This window comes from Ursus arctos, unplaced genomic scaffold (assembly GCF_023065955.2).
Source record: "Ursus arctos isolate Adak ecotype North America unplaced genomic scaffold, UrsArc2.0 scaffold_12, whole genome shotgun sequence".
NCBI classification, from domain to species: Eukaryota; Metazoa; Chordata; class Mammalia; order Carnivora; family Ursidae; genus Ursus; species Ursus arctos.
The window spans coordinates 64,286,033-64,304,527 of record NW_026622786.1 but is presented as its reverse complement, the minus strand read 5'-3'; the positions used below and the strand labels follow the sequence as shown (position 1 = coordinate 64,304,527).

At 34.3% G+C, this 18,495-nt stretch overlaps 1 protein-coding gene across 3 annotated transcripts in view; it reads right to left on the bottom strand.

The window, feature by feature from the left end:
- NRDC (nardilysin convertase) overlaps positions 1 to 18,495 on the bottom strand; it is a 100,909-nt gene that overhangs the window by 20,031 nt on the left and 62,383 nt on the right. For all 3 annotated transcript variants that reach the window (XR_008958876.1, XM_026498117.4, XM_026498116.4), the window contains 9 exons: positions 14,792 to 14,887; positions 13,152 to 13,274; positions 10,832 to 10,889; positions 9,028 to 9,101; positions 7,504 to 7,573; positions 4,538 to 4,615; positions 3,119 to 3,239; positions 2,984 to 3,042; positions 2,626 to 2,680 (listed from right to left, as the gene is read on the bottom strand). Coding sequence is in view for 2 of the 3 variants with exons in the window: in XM_026498117.4 (XP_026353902.1) it covers positions 2,626 to 2,680; positions 2,984 to 3,042; positions 3,119 to 3,239; positions 4,538 to 4,615; positions 7,504 to 7,573; positions 9,028 to 9,101; positions 10,832 to 10,889; positions 13,152 to 13,274; positions 14,792 to 14,887 (734 nt within the window). In the remaining variant the exon portion in view is untranslated. The remainder of the gene's footprint in view (positions 1 to 2,625; positions 2,681 to 2,983; positions 3,043 to 3,118; positions 3,240 to 4,537; positions 4,616 to 7,503; positions 7,574 to 9,027; positions 9,102 to 10,831; positions 10,890 to 13,151; positions 13,275 to 14,791; positions 14,888 to 18,495) is intronic.

Sequence of the window (18,495 nt, the reverse complement as noted above, 5' to 3'; positions counted from 1 at the left end):
CCAACTTTGTTAAAAAAACAGAAATTTATAAAAGCCAAAATAAGTTGAGCTACTTGAGTTAATTTAGCAGTTCACACAGAGATATAAACCTTTCTGATTTGTTCTCACTTTGCACTGATTAGGTTTTAATCTAAGATGTCTTGGGCTCACGTTTTAAAATCAAGACAAGTATTCATGACTATTGCTAACGGTAAAAGAAATGAGCTACAGAAATGGGGAGATGTCAGTAAAAAGACATCTTGAAATGATTTGCTAAGAAGAAACTGGAGGGGCAGAAAAACTATCACTCACTCCACCAATGCTAAAAAGCTGATCCCCAAAAAAGGAATCTGGGTATCACTTACACTTGTAGTCCACAATTCTTGCTGCCGCTCCTTCCCTGCCATAGTTCTGACCCACATGTTGCCACCACAGCTGATAAGGACACTGAACAAAATTACTCCTGGTAAGGTAGCTGGCAGGACTTGTGGAGTTCTATGCCTACCAGTCCAGTTATATGGAGGAGTGCCTATAGGGCCCGTAATGGCCAACAGATGTGTCAAAGCAGCCTGTTTTCACAGATTAAGATTTTTATTTCTATTACAATTATTCGAGTATACAGAGCAGATTACATAGGAATCAACAGCAACTGGAAGCTTACAGTTTTTGTGACCTTGTCCTCATGTACCTAAATCTTCTCTACTTAGGGTAGATATTCAGGGAATCATCTCTGGTGATGAACTAAAAAGGCAGCTTCAAGATGCTCTATGAAGCAGTTCTAAATCGGGGGTTTAATCCAGGGTCCACAGACATTTCCCACAAGATGTATCAATGGACAAATTCAGGAGTGTGTATGTGCATGAATTGGCTGGGAAGAAATTACATATTTATTTTCACTAACATCTAAATTAGCATTTTTATTCTATTATGAATATAGGTACAAACCACACTTGTATTAGCAGCATCTATGACTAACCAATAAAAATCACAATACAGTGGGGTGCCTTGGTGGCTCAGTCGATTAAGCAACTGCCTTCAGATCAGGTCATGATTGTAGGGCCCTGGGATCGAGACCCACTGAAGCCCCTCATCGAGCTCAGCAGGGAATCTGCTTCTCTCTCTCTCTCTGCCCCATACCCCGAGTATGCTCTCTCAGATAAATAAAATCTTTAAAAAAAAAAAAAAAAAGAATCAATATAGTTGTTGCAGATATCTCACACTCACTGCTACTTAAAACTGAAATAATTGTTAGACCTACTGCTAGACTTGTTATTTAATATGTTAATAAAGAGACAATATTACTATTTTTTTTACCATTTTGAGTCTTTATTTCAGTATTCCTTCAAAAACTGCTGTATTTTATTTTATTCACTTAGAAACACTATTTTATGAATTGTGTAATATATATAGTGTAATTGTGTAATATATATATACACATATGTGTGTACACACACACACACACACACACACACACACACACACATATCTTATTTTTTAAAGTAGGCTCCACACCCAGTGTGGAGTCCAACGCAGGGCTTGAATTCATGACTCTGAGATCAAGACCTGAGCTGAGATCAAAAGTCAGAAGCTTAACCGACTGAACCACCCAGTCACCCCTGGTTTGTATATTTAACAATATTGTTTCAATGTAATTTCCTGGGTGTGACAATTTTAGTGAGGTTTATGCAAGAGAATACATTGGTGTAGCAGATATATGCTAAAAAAACATTGAGAGGTGAAGTATCATGATATCTGTAATTAAATCTCAAATGTTTTGGGAAAAAGATATGCACACATGCAAAACATATATAAGGAAAAGAGAGGGAGGATAGAAAATACGGAAGACTATTAACAACTGGTGAATCTAGGTGAGGGATGAAGCAGTGGTCACTGTACCAGTATGACATTTTTTTCCGAGAGATTAAGAAGCTGAAGGGATGAAATCCTATTCTGAGGATTCAACAGATTTCCAAAGTGATCCAAGACACAAAAAGGGTTTTAAAGAAACTCTGCTTGAAACTCCTTACCTTTCAGCCTTATATATATAACACCTTCCTTTCAAAGACACGCAGGATCATTTACTTTTTCACAATAACCCAGAGTTCCTCACTTATGTTTTTCCCATTGCTTAGAATGTATCCAAACCTTATCCATTTTTTAATGCTGAACTCAATTCAAATTTACCACGTTCATGGAGCCGTCCCCAATTCTACTCAGATCAAGGCAAATGCTCTCCTTGCCCTAAGAGCCCAAAGCACACCATTTCTAACAGTACACATGGTAATTACTACAGAATTATCCTGTAGAATGTCTTCATAATATTAGAATTCCCAAAACATCAAGTACCATAGCAAGCTCTCCATGAATGTTTATCAAAAGGACAGACGGATGGATGAGTACATAGATAAAATGATTGTCACACAACACGATCTGTGTCAATCTGCCTAATTCTCCCACTGTCACTCAATATACATACTTAAAAACACAAGAATTAATTTTCAGATAACCTCAAGGCCATCTTAGGACTCACATGACAAAGAGTGGCAGAATTAAAATTCCAGTGACACTTCCAAAAAGAGGAATAATGTCCACACCAGTTTCAACTTGGTCACAGATAACATTCAAAAAGAATTTGACTTCCAGTACCTGTTCTTGGTAATGAAATTCATTATCTTCAATTTTCTGAATCTCTTCAAAAATTCTGTGAAAGAAGAAAATTGTAAGTAGAAGATTTTTAAATATATCTTAAAAATTTCTTATTAGAATCCTCAGCAAGGAAAGAGAAGAAACAGACCGGCCACATAAATGTAAGCCCTTAATGTTTCAAGTTTCCCATGCAGTATTCACATGTAGAAGAATCAGGATATGGAGCCAGTGAAGGAACTTAAGCAGGAAATGCCTGACAAACCATCATGGTAGGACTGAAGCATGTCTATTTGGCAGCCTGAAGGCTAAAACATACTAGGGACTGGTTCCTAGCCTAATTCTAATATGTACATATTACCTTTTTTCTGGGCCTAGCTTCTGCAGCATTTTCAAATACTGGAAGACAGTATGAGCAACCTGAAAACAAAACATCTGATTATGCTTTTGCATAAAGTTATATCTACATTTTTTAAATTCCATTTTAATTATTTACCTCATAGAAATGTTCATAACCCTCATCAGTCAATGTAATGGAAATGCTGAACACTGAGTAAGTAGAATTTTGCTCAAATCCTGTCTCACCATTTCCACCAAATAGTGCAAGAGCCCAGCACCTATTGTTAGGAAAAAAATGAATCCAATCAGTATCTTGGGATTGACAGTCTACAAATACTTCAAATTAACAAAAATCTATGTAAAATTTGGGAAGCTCAGAAGCAGACATGCTTTCCAAAAGTGAGTTTAAAAGTACAAATTTTTAAAGTTCAAGGCCTCCCAAAAAAATTGCAACGCATGCAAGAATCACCAGAACAAAATAACAGCCATATTTATGGGAACACTAATATATATTACAACATAGTAAAACATTAATAGTTTTATGAAGATATGGTAATTTCTGTTGAAGAGAACAGCACCAAGTATTAAAATTATGGTTGCTGGGAGGCATTTCACTCATCCCTTTTGAACCTCTCTCCCAGAAGCTTGGAAAACTTCAGATATATCCCTACTTAGGATGTCCAACGAGCTCTTTCAGACTATCAGCTAACCTCTCAAGGTCGTCTAAGAAACAAGCAATGAGACTATATCTTTTCCTGACTAGAATAATCCCGAAAACCTAAAACAAGAAGGAAGCCAGAATGAAGAATGTGAAATTCTAATAAAGTTCAGTAAGGCAGAAAGATTGTGCACGTCAAAGCATACTGCATTTATTATGTAAGGTATATATGTAACTAATACCATTAGTTTACTCTTTCATAAAAACCCTGGTCTCTTAGCTTTCTTTGAATGTTCTAGTCATATCAGTGCTTTAAAGTACTTATTTAAATTTCTCATCTTCCTTTCCATTCTTGGATTAGTGTATAGAAAAATCAAACAAGGACGTACTTTAATTACTGGTCCTGATTTAAAGCTATCTTTCTATGATTTGACTAAGCAACTTAACCAAGTGTTTAAACGCATTTGGAAATATTCTGCTAACACAGCTGCATATATTGTTCACAGTCCCACTATTTGTTAGGATTTCTCTGCCCAGTGTAGTTTTCATGGAAGTCCACCTTCTGGGTTGGGAAAGGCTGGAGATCCACAGCATTTAAATAATCGACTTCTTTACTATTCAAATCTAAATTCTTGAGTAGAGCTAACCTTTTATGTAACTCTGGAATCCATTTACTTATGATTTTTAAAATTTTGTGCACAGCTAACTTCCAATAAGGGCTAAAAGGTAGCTTCCAAGGAAATGCACAAATATAGTAGGACTATTAAAATAATTTAGGTATTAAAGTGACTATAATTAAGCATTAGATTTGATTCTAGGCTTTCTAGCAGATAAAACAAGAATAGGTTATAGAATGCTTATTGTCTATTATTTTTCAGAGATTGCTACACTGAAAATACTTATTAATTAAATACTTGCTTTTTCCTAAGGTAAGAAAGAATGCTGCCTTTGCCTTCATGCCCAACCAGCCAAGAGATATAATGAAGTGGCTTCACCCTTTAAAAAAAAATGTTAAGGTCAAAAATAAAAATAAGTAAGGTATAAGCACACCAGGAATTCTTACTTCAAATATTATGATATTTAAGAATCTGATTATAAACTTATTGTCACATAAATTCTACCACACATGAAATTATTATTAATTTGATAATAGCAAGATAAAAACAGAAAACATGGTAAAATTTAACTTCTTTATCTGAAATCATTGAATGAGTATGATCACTCCAAAATTAAGACTACAACTTTTTCTCTTGAATGCCAAACTTCTTTTTATGGTAAAATCTTTCATTTTTGTTTCACCCAAAATGGAAATAATATAGATTATCATTTTAGAACCTAATACAGAGAATGAATCCCCCAGTGTCAGGAAAAGCTTTCAGTATTGCATCAAGCTCTGTAGTAAAATGAAATGTGTTGCTTTATGGGTCAATTTACAGTTTTAGTTTTTCCTTTAACTAAATGCACGATCTTGAACAAGAGACTTAACCTCATTGTATTTTTCTTTTTCTTTTCATCTGCCCAGCTACTTACTCACAGAGTTTTCATGACAATATAATGGAAGTGTAACAGGTGTAAAAATGTTACATTATATAATAACATACTTTAATAGTCTAAGTAGTTGTATATATATTATTTAAATTGTTTTTTCCCACTGGCTTCTACTATAATTTCACAAATGTACTTCTACCCAAACAAACATGTATAGAAAAATAAGGTTAGGAAATCTAAGCATTCTTAAATTTTAAAATTAGTTTATGGAGGCCAATAAACTCTTAAAAGTTAAGATATAACATTAGGATTTCAACTGCATTAAGCAATCCCCAAACCCCACATAAAATTGTTTCAAAATGTGAATTTGAATTCTATCTATCCTAAGACTGATGTAGGGCAAAGTAAATTAGTCAAAGAATGAATGTCGCAGATTACACAACATCTGCATCTGAACAAAACGAACAGTTTTGTATTTGGTTACTCTGTAGGGATAAACATTTGCTTCTCTGTGGGGAAGAAAAAAAAAGGCTTCCCCAAAAGGTTAATTCACATAATTAGAGATTCAAAACGAATCATGATGAAGGAGACATTAAAACAAACAGTCCATAAAAAATAATAACTGGATGGAAACATACAGAAATTTTAACATTCTTTGGAAAACATAATCCTGAATGACTTTTTCCTGCCCTTCAGTAATTTTCAGGATTTCTACAATAAACTACCTCAGCAATCAGAGGATAAGCAAGCCTTTATTAATTAGAAAAATAAGCACTGGGGCACCTGAGTGGCACTGCGGTTAAGCGTCTGCCTTCGGCTCAGGGCGTGATCCCAGCGTTAGGGGATCGAGCCCCACATCAGGCTCCTCTGCTATGAGCCTGCTTCTTCCTCTCCCACTCCCCCTGCTTGTGTTCCCTCTCTCGCTGGCTGTCTCTATCTCTGTCGAATAAATAAATAAAATCTTTAAAAAAAAAAAAAAGAAAAAGAAAAATAAGCACTGCCCAAAAAAGGAAGAACAGTATATACAGTATAGTTTCATCTCCATAAAAAAAAAATGTTTCCGATTTACTGTTTTAATGTCTGAAGGATATATAAGAAATTATTAATGTTGAGCCTATTTTTCAGGAAACAAAAATTGGAAGCACAGCTTTACTTTTTACTTAATACTCTTTTGTCCTATTTTAAGATTTTACGAGCATGTTATTATTTTTATAGTAAAAAGTTAAACTTTTAAATATGCATATAATAATTCTAACACTTCTGGGGACATTCTACCATAACTACACAATGTGTATAGCTTTTTCCTATATTATCCTTTCACCCAAAGCAAGTAGACAATACACGTTCTATGCTTTCTCACTGGAGGCATACCATTCTTGTTAATTTGATAGGATGACTGACTACTCTATCATATATGTGAAAAAAAAATTTTTACTGAGCTTAAGCAACATCACTTTCCTTCTGCTTGTGTGTTTATCCTCATGGTTTTATTCTGTTGGTAGTGGTTTTAAAAAAAATAAGGTAAATTTTCACCAGTTCATTAGTATTTGTTTTTAATCAGAAAAGTATTTGTAGACATTGATCTTTATCTTTAAAGAACTTCTTGCCCATGCTATACTGCTCATTTAAGACAACTATATAAATAAGTTGAGAAAATGTTTTCCTAATCTGTATAACTCTTCCCTAACTCATTACCACCTCAAAGCTGTAGGTCCTTCGGATTTAGGTTATAGCCATATTCCAGGCTCAAAATTACTTTACTTTTGACAAGCTCAAACTAAATGGTTATCACTGACAAATAAATCATAAGCTAATATATTTTTGTACTCAAAGTACTAAAGAAAATAATTACAAAAGTTAGCATTCACACAAAGATACTTAATTTCAAAGACTCAGGAAAGGTAACTAGCTATAAGAAAACTCTAGTTTTTATACCTAATTAGACATTAAAATAGATAGCCAAGCTTGAAAACTCCAGTAGTGAGGTCCTAGTTTATCATACAACAGAACCCTCAGACTGAAACCACTGAATATGCTTTTTTTAATCAAATTTTTATTTATTTTTTATTATAATAATATTTTTTTATTATGTTAGTCACCGTACAGTACATCCCTGGTTTTTGATGTAAAGTTCGATGATTCATTAGTTGCATATAATACCCAGTGCAACATGCAATACGTGCCCTCCTTACTACCCATCACCAGCCTATCCCATTCCTCCACCCCCCTCCCCTCTGAAGCCCTCAGTTTGTTTCTCAGAGTCCATAGTCTCATGCTTCATTCCCCCTTCTGATTACCCCCTTCTTTATCCCTTTCTTCTCCTACCGATCTAATATGCTTTTAAAATATCACTCTCATTCAGTTTCCGATGGAGTAAATTTGCCCTTAACTCTTACCTGTAATGTTGCTGTTGAGGGGGAAGTGCCCATGTGATGGTCAGAGCATGAATTTTTCTGATTGGAACAACTAAACAAAAATATTTTTTAGAAAAACAGATATAAGTGTTCTCCATAATTTTTCTTATGCTACATGATTTTTTTTATAATTCAATATATTTCATCCTCCAATAAACAGGGGAAGGTTAAATACAATGCAATTATTATTTCAAGTTGCCAATTTTCCAATTTGAATAATGTAATTTTTATAAATTTCTTTTCAGTTTCGTTTCACGGGTAGAGCAAATGGATAAAAGAACCATGAAAATATGAAATGCTCCTAAGAAGGATCCCTTCTTGCAAGAAGGAAACGGGACTAGGAGTCAGGAGACCCATGCTCGAAATCTAGCCCTACCTCTATCTTGCTATATGTGTTTATGTAACCTTGAGGAAAATCATTCTCCTTTAAATCTTTCTGTATCTGTATTCTTATGGTATGGGAAAGGGGTTAGGCTAAAGTAGCCCTAAGATTCTTCCCAGTGCTATTACTCTATGATTCTATGAAGAGAAAAGATAAAGCCAGAAAGAATACAACAGAAAATAAGTTGTCTTTGGGAAGAGTCAGTTTAGATAGAATGAAGCAGGCAGCAGATAAAGGGTGTGAAAAACAGTCACTGATCAAAGAAAGGGGAGAGAGACTGGCAATGGGATAAAGGAAGAAAAGGAGGGAATACCTAGGCAATCAGGAAAAAGAGGGGGAAAAATCTACCATGATAAAAAGAGCAAAGAAAGAAAAAAGTTGAATTGGGAATATTTCTGCTATATTCACTATGGGCAAATTGTTATGCAAATTATAGCATAACCATGTGATGGCTCATGGGGAAATTCTTACAAATATTAAATGAAAAAAGCAAGACATAGAAGTGTATATACTTTATCATCTCAACTATGTTAAAATAAATATACCTACAGAAACGCAAAAGGAAATTTGCCAAAATGACTTCTCTAGATGGTAAGATTTATCATCTCAACTATGTTAAAATAAATATACCTACAGAAACGCAAAAGGAAATTTGCCAAAATGACTTCTCTAGATGGTAAGATGGTGATTTTCCCATTTCTCTACACATCCTTTTTATTTTTCTTCATTTAAAAAAAACTGTTTTTATAATTAAGATAAAAGGAAATAATTTTCAAAGCATTATCCTGCCTCTATTTTTCTCTTTTTAAAGCTAATAAAGAGCAGAGCATAGATAAAATGAAATAGGAAAGAAATGGAAACCAAAGAACAAAAGGGAACAAGGGGAAAACAGGGAGAAAGCATAAAACAGACTCGAGTAGCAGCAGGGCAGCAGACAAATCTGCCACCCGTTACTGGCCTGCTGTCTGTCACTAATTGGATCTCCTCTGTCCTTCTACTCCCTTTCCAACCCAGCTGTACTTTCTGTTGTGTTGTCATTTTCAAAGAAAATTGGCAGCCTCAAGTAAGTTTTAGAGAATGAGCTACAGTTATTTCAAACAGTTTTAAACCTTTGGTTCACGAACCTCTATAAAGTTTGTTAAATGCTGGTGTGTCAAATGGATCCGTTAAATGGCCAAAGTTTGGTTTGGGTAACCCACTGAAAATAAAACAAATATATTAAAATTTAATTGGCAAAAGCCTTTATAAGCAGTATCTTTAGGGATGCCTAACTGATAGGTATTTATAATCTGTTCTACATACTCCTGGCTGAAAAGCATTCTAGGCAAAAGCAAACAGATGGCAACAAAGCCACAAAATCCTGAGCTTAACCTATTCTTCACCTCAGTCCCAGTAACTCGAGTATCTCTAAAACTCATGAGAGACAGAAAACAATGAAGTGAAGGGGCCTCCCCTCCCAATATTTACTGCCTCTATCAGTCCCATTCAACTTCAGTTGTCCTCCCATATAAAGCCATTTCAGAAAATTAAAAAAAAATATGATTTTTTTAATTCAACAAGTATATATGGAATGATTATTAGGTATCAAGCACTGTATTAGGTACTCTGGCATTTAAAAGACATGGACTCTCCTTCTAGAGGCTTCTCATCTGGTTGAAGATATTGTTAACTGTTTCTTCTAAAACATGGTCAATATGAATTATTATTAAATACATTTAAATGTAAAAGAAGACTTTTTAACCTGTCTGATTAAGGAACCAAAGTTGTTTGTGAATACTATTTAAGAGAACTTCTTAAAATGCTTATCAGGGATCGACAGGACCTAATGAATTCCTCCAGTCAATATACCTATGATTTTTTTTGCTAAAGGTTCACAGTAAAATACATTTCAATCTGCCATTCAACATTTCCATAGCTCATACTCATTTCTTATCAAAACAAACAAAAACAAACAAAACAACCTCACAACTTTGGCATGGCTTTCATTATCTTTCCATACATAAACAGTACTGCTAATTATCAATGGAAATTCACATAAAGGCAAGTTAATAATAACCAATCAGTTGTTACTATAAATTATTCTAACATTACCACAGCCAATTTTTCTTTCATAAATTTAAAACAAATTATGTCCTAGAATGAGGAACTGGAAAAAAAAATCTAACTTACTCACCTGATACAAGAAAAAAACCTGATTTCATTTATTATATTAAAATACAAACTACCAGGAGTAGGAAAAAGGCCTTAATTGCTTCAGAATTAATTTTTTGGTATTCTTTGCAACAAAAATATTGCAACAAAGCGTATTTAAGTATTTGTATTATTTTGATGAATTTGAGGTAGACGAAAAGTAGTAGCTTTCTGAACTGGAACCATATATGCAATCTCTAATAAAAGCTAATTTGGTTCAACTACATGAAATAGACTTTTTAGTTAGTATGGAAAGTCAATCATCACCTACAAGAATATTTCTTTTATGGGGGAGAGCATTCCAAGTCCCAAACAACTGACTTAAGAAACAAACTTTCAGAGCACACTTTGTTTTGAGGGATACATGTATATATATTCTGCCTCTCAATATAATACTTGCTTTTATATCACAGTTTCAAACACTCTCCACAGTAACAGAAAAACTCTGAACAAATGTAAAAGGAGACACAAATTCTTCAGAATTACTGCTTATGGTAAGTTTACAAGCTTATAAATTTTGAACTACAGAAATTATAGAAACTTGGGTTCTCATCTTAGTTTTCCCACTCAAAGGCTGTGTGATTTGCTAAACCACTTTAGGTCTTAATTTAATGACCTATTTAAAAAATAACACCCCTTCCCCCACCAAAAAAAAAAAAAAAAGAACCTCTGGGACTCATACAAGAAGATGCCTCTTTAATTCTGAAAGTATATGGTTTATGAAAATGAATGTCTTACTTGTTTGGTATCTGAGAGAAGATTTCAGTCACCCACTTTTCCAAAGTATCCAGTGTTTCTTGTGGGGAGGGCAGGGAGGAGACAGGGAAATGCAATATTGTTATTTAAGGTAGAAATGCAATTAGGCATAAAACAAAGGGATACTTTGATTTGGATGTTACTTGCCACTCCTTAACCAGTAATGAGTAACAAGAACAACAAAAAATAACAACAGTTAAGAAAACCTTAAGACACAAATGATTTTGTTAGACTCCTATATTTCTAGCTGATAAAGTTAGAAAAAGTACACAAGTAAAAAAAAAAGAAAGAAAGAAAAGTTGTTTAACACTAGGCAGTGTGGAGCGCCAAGAGATAAGAATGTACCAACCATCCTACTCCATTCTAAAACTTACTTCCTCTAGGAAGGTTTCTCCCAATTAACCCACACCATACTGATCCTTCTTTCTCAGCATTTCATTAGTACTTTTATACTCCATTTATTTTACATTAATTTATACTTGCTGAGGTTTCAATCTGTAAATCTTCCTCTTAGGTTTCATATGATTTCTATCATTCTTTTGATTCTTAGATTTCATGCACAATTCTTTTGAAATTTCTAGTAAAGCAGATCTAAGTACAAAAAGAAACCTTTTACCTTTATCTCACTGACTCATTATTATCAATGAATAGTATTTGTTAGTTCCACCAAACACAAGTTTCACTAATTTTCAAGAGGTGCCCCAGTAAAAACCAAGATACAAATTAAACTAATCAAGCTCTGAATTTATTCTATACCATTTATATAGATATTTAACTCTTATTTTATGCACTTAAAAACAGTATTTTATGAATTGTATAATATATATAAAATCTTTTTTTTTTTAAGCTCAACATGGGACTTGAACTCACAACCCTGAGATCAAGACCTGACCGGAAATCAAGAGTCCAACGTTTAACTGACTGAGCCACCCAGGCACCCCTAGATATTTAACTCTTAAATGGTATAATAGGGGCGCCTGGGTGGCTCAGTTGTTAAGCGTCTGCCTTTGGCTCAGGGAGTGATCCCGGAGTCCTGGGATCGGGCCCCACATCAAGCTCCTCCACTGGGAGCCCGCTTCTTCCTCTCCCACTCCCCCTGTTTGTGTTCCCTCTCTCGCTGGCTGTCTCTCTCTGTCAAATAAATAAATAAAATCTTTAAAAATAAATAAATAAATAAATAAATAAATAAATAAGGTATAATAAATGCTAAAGCTTAAAAACAATTTAATTTAAATTGTACAAGGTTCTCTTATCAAATATCTAGGGCTTACTTTAGAAATTTGCAACAAGCATTAATGAGCTCTTATATGTGTCATCACAGAAGAAAAGAACGCAAAGGAAATAATGCACAGTTGAAGAAAAATGCATGTTTGTGACAGACTTGGAAATAGTAATTAAAAATCGTAAATTATTGGAACTGCCTATTTTAACAAATGCTGTAAAAGGAATCTAGAAGCACATCTGTAGTCTGAACAAAAGAATCTCCCGTTCTATATCCATAGCTTTACATTCAAGACAACCTTAGTGGACTAATTTTGATCCTAAATGCAAAAATGTTTTATACTTAAGTGCCAAGTCAGCTCTAATTTTAATTTTGACATGAGAGAACAAAATTTTATAGAAGAGTCATATCAGGTGAGAAGATTACTTTTTAAAAAATAAATGTGCAAACTATAAGATATGTCAAAAAGGAATAGTTTGACCACTGAACTAAAGGGATTGAAATGTAAAGAAAACAAAAGAAAGCTACCGTTTCTTTAATGAGAAAAGGTTAACACAAGTTACTGAAGATAATGATAAAAGAAGGAAAAGAACAGAAGTACTGATCAGTACTTTACATTTAAGATACTTTTGCTATCATTACTATGATGGATTTTAATTAATCATGCCATTTTACTGGACCCTACGTAAAGACGAAAAGACAGACATCTTGCCCTGTCAGAGTTTATGATCAATACAGATTAAATGCAAAACCAAAGATAACAGAGGCAGCATCTGAATGTGACTTAAAAAACCAATTCATGACCTCTTAGTACATTTGTATACTCACAGACTAGTCTAGAGATAAAACCTATGTCTCTAAAAGAAAAAAACATTCTCCTGAGAATCAGATGATTTTGTGCTTCCCTAAGCTGTGCCACTTGCTATGTGACTTTTCCAAATTCTGATTTCCTTTAGGTCATACTAGGATCAAGCACTAAAGTAATTAATAGTACACTGAAACACTGATCAAGGCAAACAAAGCCTAAGAAAGCACTACTTCAAAGTTATTCTAAGGGCCTCATAATAGATAATATACTACCTTTGGATTGAACCACTAAAGTCATGTAATGAGCAGAATAGTAACGCATCCAGAATTCTCTCAATCTAGCATGTGTATCAATATTATTCCTTTTTGGCTCATGTTTAAGTGTTTCAGCATTTCCTGTAAAAAAGGATGAAAAAGATCACAAATAGTAAGTTTATTTTGAACTATACTGAAATTAAAAATTTTTTTAAAGTTTATTTTGTCAAAAGTCTCTATACCTAAAATGCATACTCTGCCACTAATACGTAACTAATGAAATAACCTAAATGACTCAAGAATATAGAACTGGTGTATAACAATAATATCAATATACGACAAAAATACACAAAAGCAATTCTGACGTATATTTTAACACATAAGGAATTATCTCCATTTGGCAATACCTTAACAATAGTAATTGCCTTAAGCTTCCTCTCTTAATAATCTAGTGTTCAATTCAGGTTTTATCTCTGAATTATTAATATTCTACATAATCCTTCAAAATAAACCATATAAACCAAGGTTGTCATATAAAATATATGTAACCGTACAAAATATATAGGGAAGCAAAACATCCTTTGAATGAAGTACTACTCATTTATTTATTTCCCTTTTTTTAATTTAAATTCAATTAACATATAACGTATTATTGGTTTCAGAGGTAGAGGTCAGTGATTCAGTCTTATGTAATACCCAGTACTCATTACATCACATGCCCTCCTTAATGTCCATCGCCCAGTTACCCCATCTCCTCACCTCCCTCCCCTCTACCTACCCTCAGTTTGTTCCCTATGATTAAGAGTCTCTTATGGTTTATCTCCCTCTCCGATTTCATCTTATTTTATTTTTTCCTCTCTTCCCCTATGATCCTCTGTTTCCTAAATTCCACATATCAGTGAGATCGTATGACAACTGTCTTTCTCTGATTGACTTATTTCACTTAGCATAATACCCTCTAGTTCCATCCAGATAGTTGCAAATGGCAAGATTTCATTTTGTTTGATGGCTGAGTACTATTTAGATCAACTCATCTCAGATTCTACACTATGGTCAAGAGGGTTCATAGGAGGTTATAACTGAATTCTAACACTAAGAAAAAGCCACTATGAAAACCAGATACCATTTAAACAGCTTGTTGATTAAACAAAATTTGGTCACAGCTCAAAAACTATTAGAGAAATCACTGCTGAATCTCTGTTGATAAATGGAAATGTCAGGCTGGGGTAGAGTACAGACTTTATAATCATATAAACAGAGGTTCACATCTCACATCTACCACTGTGTGATTTAAGCAAATTAAATAATTTCCCTGAGCCTGTTTCTTTATCTTTAAATGGAGATAATGGTACCCAGCTCATAACATTGTTATGATGATCAAATGAGGTAATTTATGTAGTGTTAGCAGAGTATCTGATACTCAAAAAGCATTCACAAAATGTTAGGTGCTATTCTTGATATATCCAATGTTAGAGAACCAAATACATGCATACTCAACTACTTTCTATTTGAAAAGCTGCCTACTCAAATTACCTAAAAGGTAAAAGGTACCTATAGCTACTCTCCTTTCATAATCTTCCATTCTTTATCAACTTTTCATATTTTCAATCTTCCTCAATTAGAGAATATGAAATACGATGAAGTATTGAGCATCTTACCCCAAAAAAATTTCCCCATAGGATGTCCAGGTCTCGCAAGGCTTCCAAACAACATTTCCTTTCTGTTTGCATCAGAAGGTCTTGCAAGTTGATATTCTGTCAGTTTTAAAGATACACTTTTAATAAGATGAAATTCAGTATTTGCTTTATTAATGGAAATTCAAGAACTGAACTGCACAGAACTGAAAGTAAGGAAGTAACAAAAATTAATTTTATGAATTGTGTGTTGTAAGACTGAAGTGGTGAACTCAATGACACAAGCCAGGCTCTATGACTTAACATACTCTGTAACTTTGGGCAGTCAATGCACCTTTCTAGAGATTTTTTCCCTTATTTTCAAATGAAACAAGATAGTTAATGAACTGAAGTTTTCAATTCTAGGACTATGTCCAAGATTTTACTGATAAAGCATTAATAGTTATATCAAATTCCTTATTACCTGGGAACTTTGTCGTATATACTGTTGAAATTTCCTCCAACACCAGCTATGTCAGCAAGAAAGTATTAATGGTTAAGAACAATCACTTTGAAGTCAGAAATATCTTGGTCTGGCGCGCCTAGGTGGCGCAGTCGTTAAGCGTCTGCCTTCGGCTCAGGGAGTGATCCCAGCGTTCTGGGATTGAGCCCCACATCAGGCTCCTCTGCTGGGAGCCTGCTTCTTCCTCTCCCACTCCCCCTGCTTGTGTTCCCTCTCTCACTGTCTCTCTCTGTCAAATTAATAAATAAAATCTTTAAAAAAAAAAGAAATATCTTGGTCAGAATCCAACTTCTGCCATATACTAAGCTGGTACAACCTTGAGGATATTCTCTAACTTCCCTGATTCTATTTCTGCATCTATAAAATGGAGTTACTAGTACTTAGTTCATAGGATTTTTGTAAGGATCAAATAAGATATATTTCTTCAACAATTATTTACTGAATATCTACTATGAGGCAGGTACTATTTGAACCAGTTGCTAGAGGCAGAAATGTGGGGGGGGGGAAGGGACCCAGGCCCTGCCCTCAAGGAACTTACATTCTAGTAGGGGAGATAAACAATAAATAAAGCAACAAATAGATTCTAAACATCAATATCAGTAGTGGGTGCAGTAAGAAAAATAAATCTGTGTAAGAGAATAGAGAGTGACAACAGGGTGGTCACAAAAGGCCTGAGATAACAAGGGAGCAAAATCCAAATAAAGTGAGCATGCTATCATAAGAAGTTTTGGGGAAGTTTTCTAGGTATGGAAATTATAAATTCAAAGGCTTTAAGACAAGGAATACCTTACTGAGTTCAAAGGCAGCAAAGAGGTCAATGGAGCTATTTAATAATCACAGGAGCTTAGAGTCAATAGAAATTGCACTTTGCTATGGCTGAGTGCTACAACACATTGGGTATTACGAAAATGTAAAAGGGCTGTCACCTAACCTAATTTTGTCTTATTTGTGTGTGTGTGGATTTATTGGCGGGGGGTGGGGAAAAGACTTAGAAATAGAGGCTTTCTAGGGAATGACTCAAGCTGAGCACTGAGGGACAAACTGGAGTTTTCCAGGGAATAGGAACAGAAGGAGAAATAGGAGTGTGTAAAACATTCTAAGGAGAAAATCTTAAAAGAGGAGATTATGGCACCCCTGAAAAACAGATACAGTTTTTTGGTTGAGCAATGTTCAGAATCAAACAAAGCAGAGGCAAGAAAGCAGGCTGAAGAGATATGAAAAAAACAATTTTTGACAAAAACTGGGGAAATGACTGATTCTGGAACTCCTGAGTTAAGTACTTACTAACCTCTCTAGGCCTATGGGGATAAGGATGGCAAACTAGGATAATGGGGAATAACAATCACCACAACGCAAACAATACATGCTCAATAAATGTCAGCTATTATTTATCATAGGAGTAATGGCAAGGCGTTGCATGTTTAATAAACACCTGCAGATGTTAGGAGAGTGACATTATCAGATTTGGACTTTGGTAAACTCTAGTTGTAAAAGTGGAGAATGGGTTAAAGGGAAGCAAAAGTAGAGATAAGAAAACTGATCAAGAGTCATCACTGTTATATTTGGTGAAGACAGTGGAAACTAAAGTGGTGACAGAGGGGATGGGAAGAAGCAGAAGTAAATGTATTCAAATACTTTAGTTATAAACCATAAAGTCTAAAATCAACGAGACAGTAAAAAATACATACATTGCTTCAACAAAGTAAATTTTTTTAAAAACTCTAAAAAAAAAAATGAAGATATGGCTACAAGAAAAACAATTCCATTATTAAGTAAGTGTGGTAGGTTGAATAAGAGCCCCCAAAGATGTATATACATCCTAATCTCCAAAACCTGTGAATGGGTTACCTTACATGGTAAAAGGAATTTTGCAGGTATGAATTAAGGATCCTGAGAAGGAGAGGTTATCCTGGATTATCTGGGTGGTCCCAATGTAATGATAGGGGTCCTTACAAGAGAAAGGCAAGAGGGTTAAAGTCAGAGAAAAGATCTAAGGACACAAGCAGAGCTCAGAGAAAAGGTTCTATTCTGATGACTCTTAAGATAGAGAAAGGAGCTCTAGCCCAGGGACACATATGGTAACTAGAAGGTAGAAAAGGCCAGGAAACAGCTTCTCTCTTAGAGCCTCCAAAAGGAATGCAGCTAAGTAAGGAAATAATTTAGACTTATGACCTCCAAAGTTTAAGAAAATAAATTTGTGATACTTTGAGCCACTAAGTTTCTGATAATTTGTTTCAGTGGCAACAGGAGGATAATATAGTAGACATGTAAACATATCTACAAAAAGTGATATATCCAAACAACTGATAAAAATAGAGTGTAAATATCTGAACACTTAGAGAACACATTCTGCAACTTGATTAGATTTAAAAAGGGTTTGGCCATATCTTTAGTCTCAATCACTAAGGCACATTATGTAGGAAATTATATATATTTAAGTATGAACTATCACTAAAATAAAAAGCTAATCATTAAGAACAACTTTTTTTCTCTACAATCTTCTTTTAGCAAAAAGCTAATCCTATTTTAAAACCTACCCTGTGGACACTGACATGAGTTTCTGTTATCAAATGTATTCGAGAAAACTATAAAACACTGAACACACCTATCTTACAATATGTAAATAAATGCTTATAAATATAAGTGTATAACCACTCCTTTGAAAGAGTAGAACAAAAATAGGTCATCAATGCAGGGCACAGTGATAGAGTAATGAAGTGAGAACTATGTAATAAATTAAAAACCCAGGAAAGACTCTTTTTTATAAGCAGGTGGAGAGGAATTAAAAAAAGGAAAATGAGGAGATAAACCTGCCAGGGAAGTTGAACCTCCCTTCAAGTTCTCTCACAAGGAATGGGCCATTCAAGCAAGCAGGCAACTAAAAACATGTGATTGAGAAAAGAATGATAGAAGAAAGACTATCACAACTGAATAAAGAAAATAGCATCAGATTACTGAACTCTCGAAAATGGTTAGTGAATACCCAAGTTATTACACCAGTTACAATTTACGAGCTCCGCCATCTCCCTGATCTTAAGTAAATCCTTCACACTTGGAAGGCTAAGTGACTAATGACATATACCGAGCTTTGTATTAGGTCACAAATTGAACTAGGTGTCCTTTCATCAAAAACAAATAAATGAGCAGAGCAAAACAAAATCAACAAAGCTTTTAGCTTAAGTTCATTTTAAACCAAAGCTACTTATTACATGTGTGTGTATACACA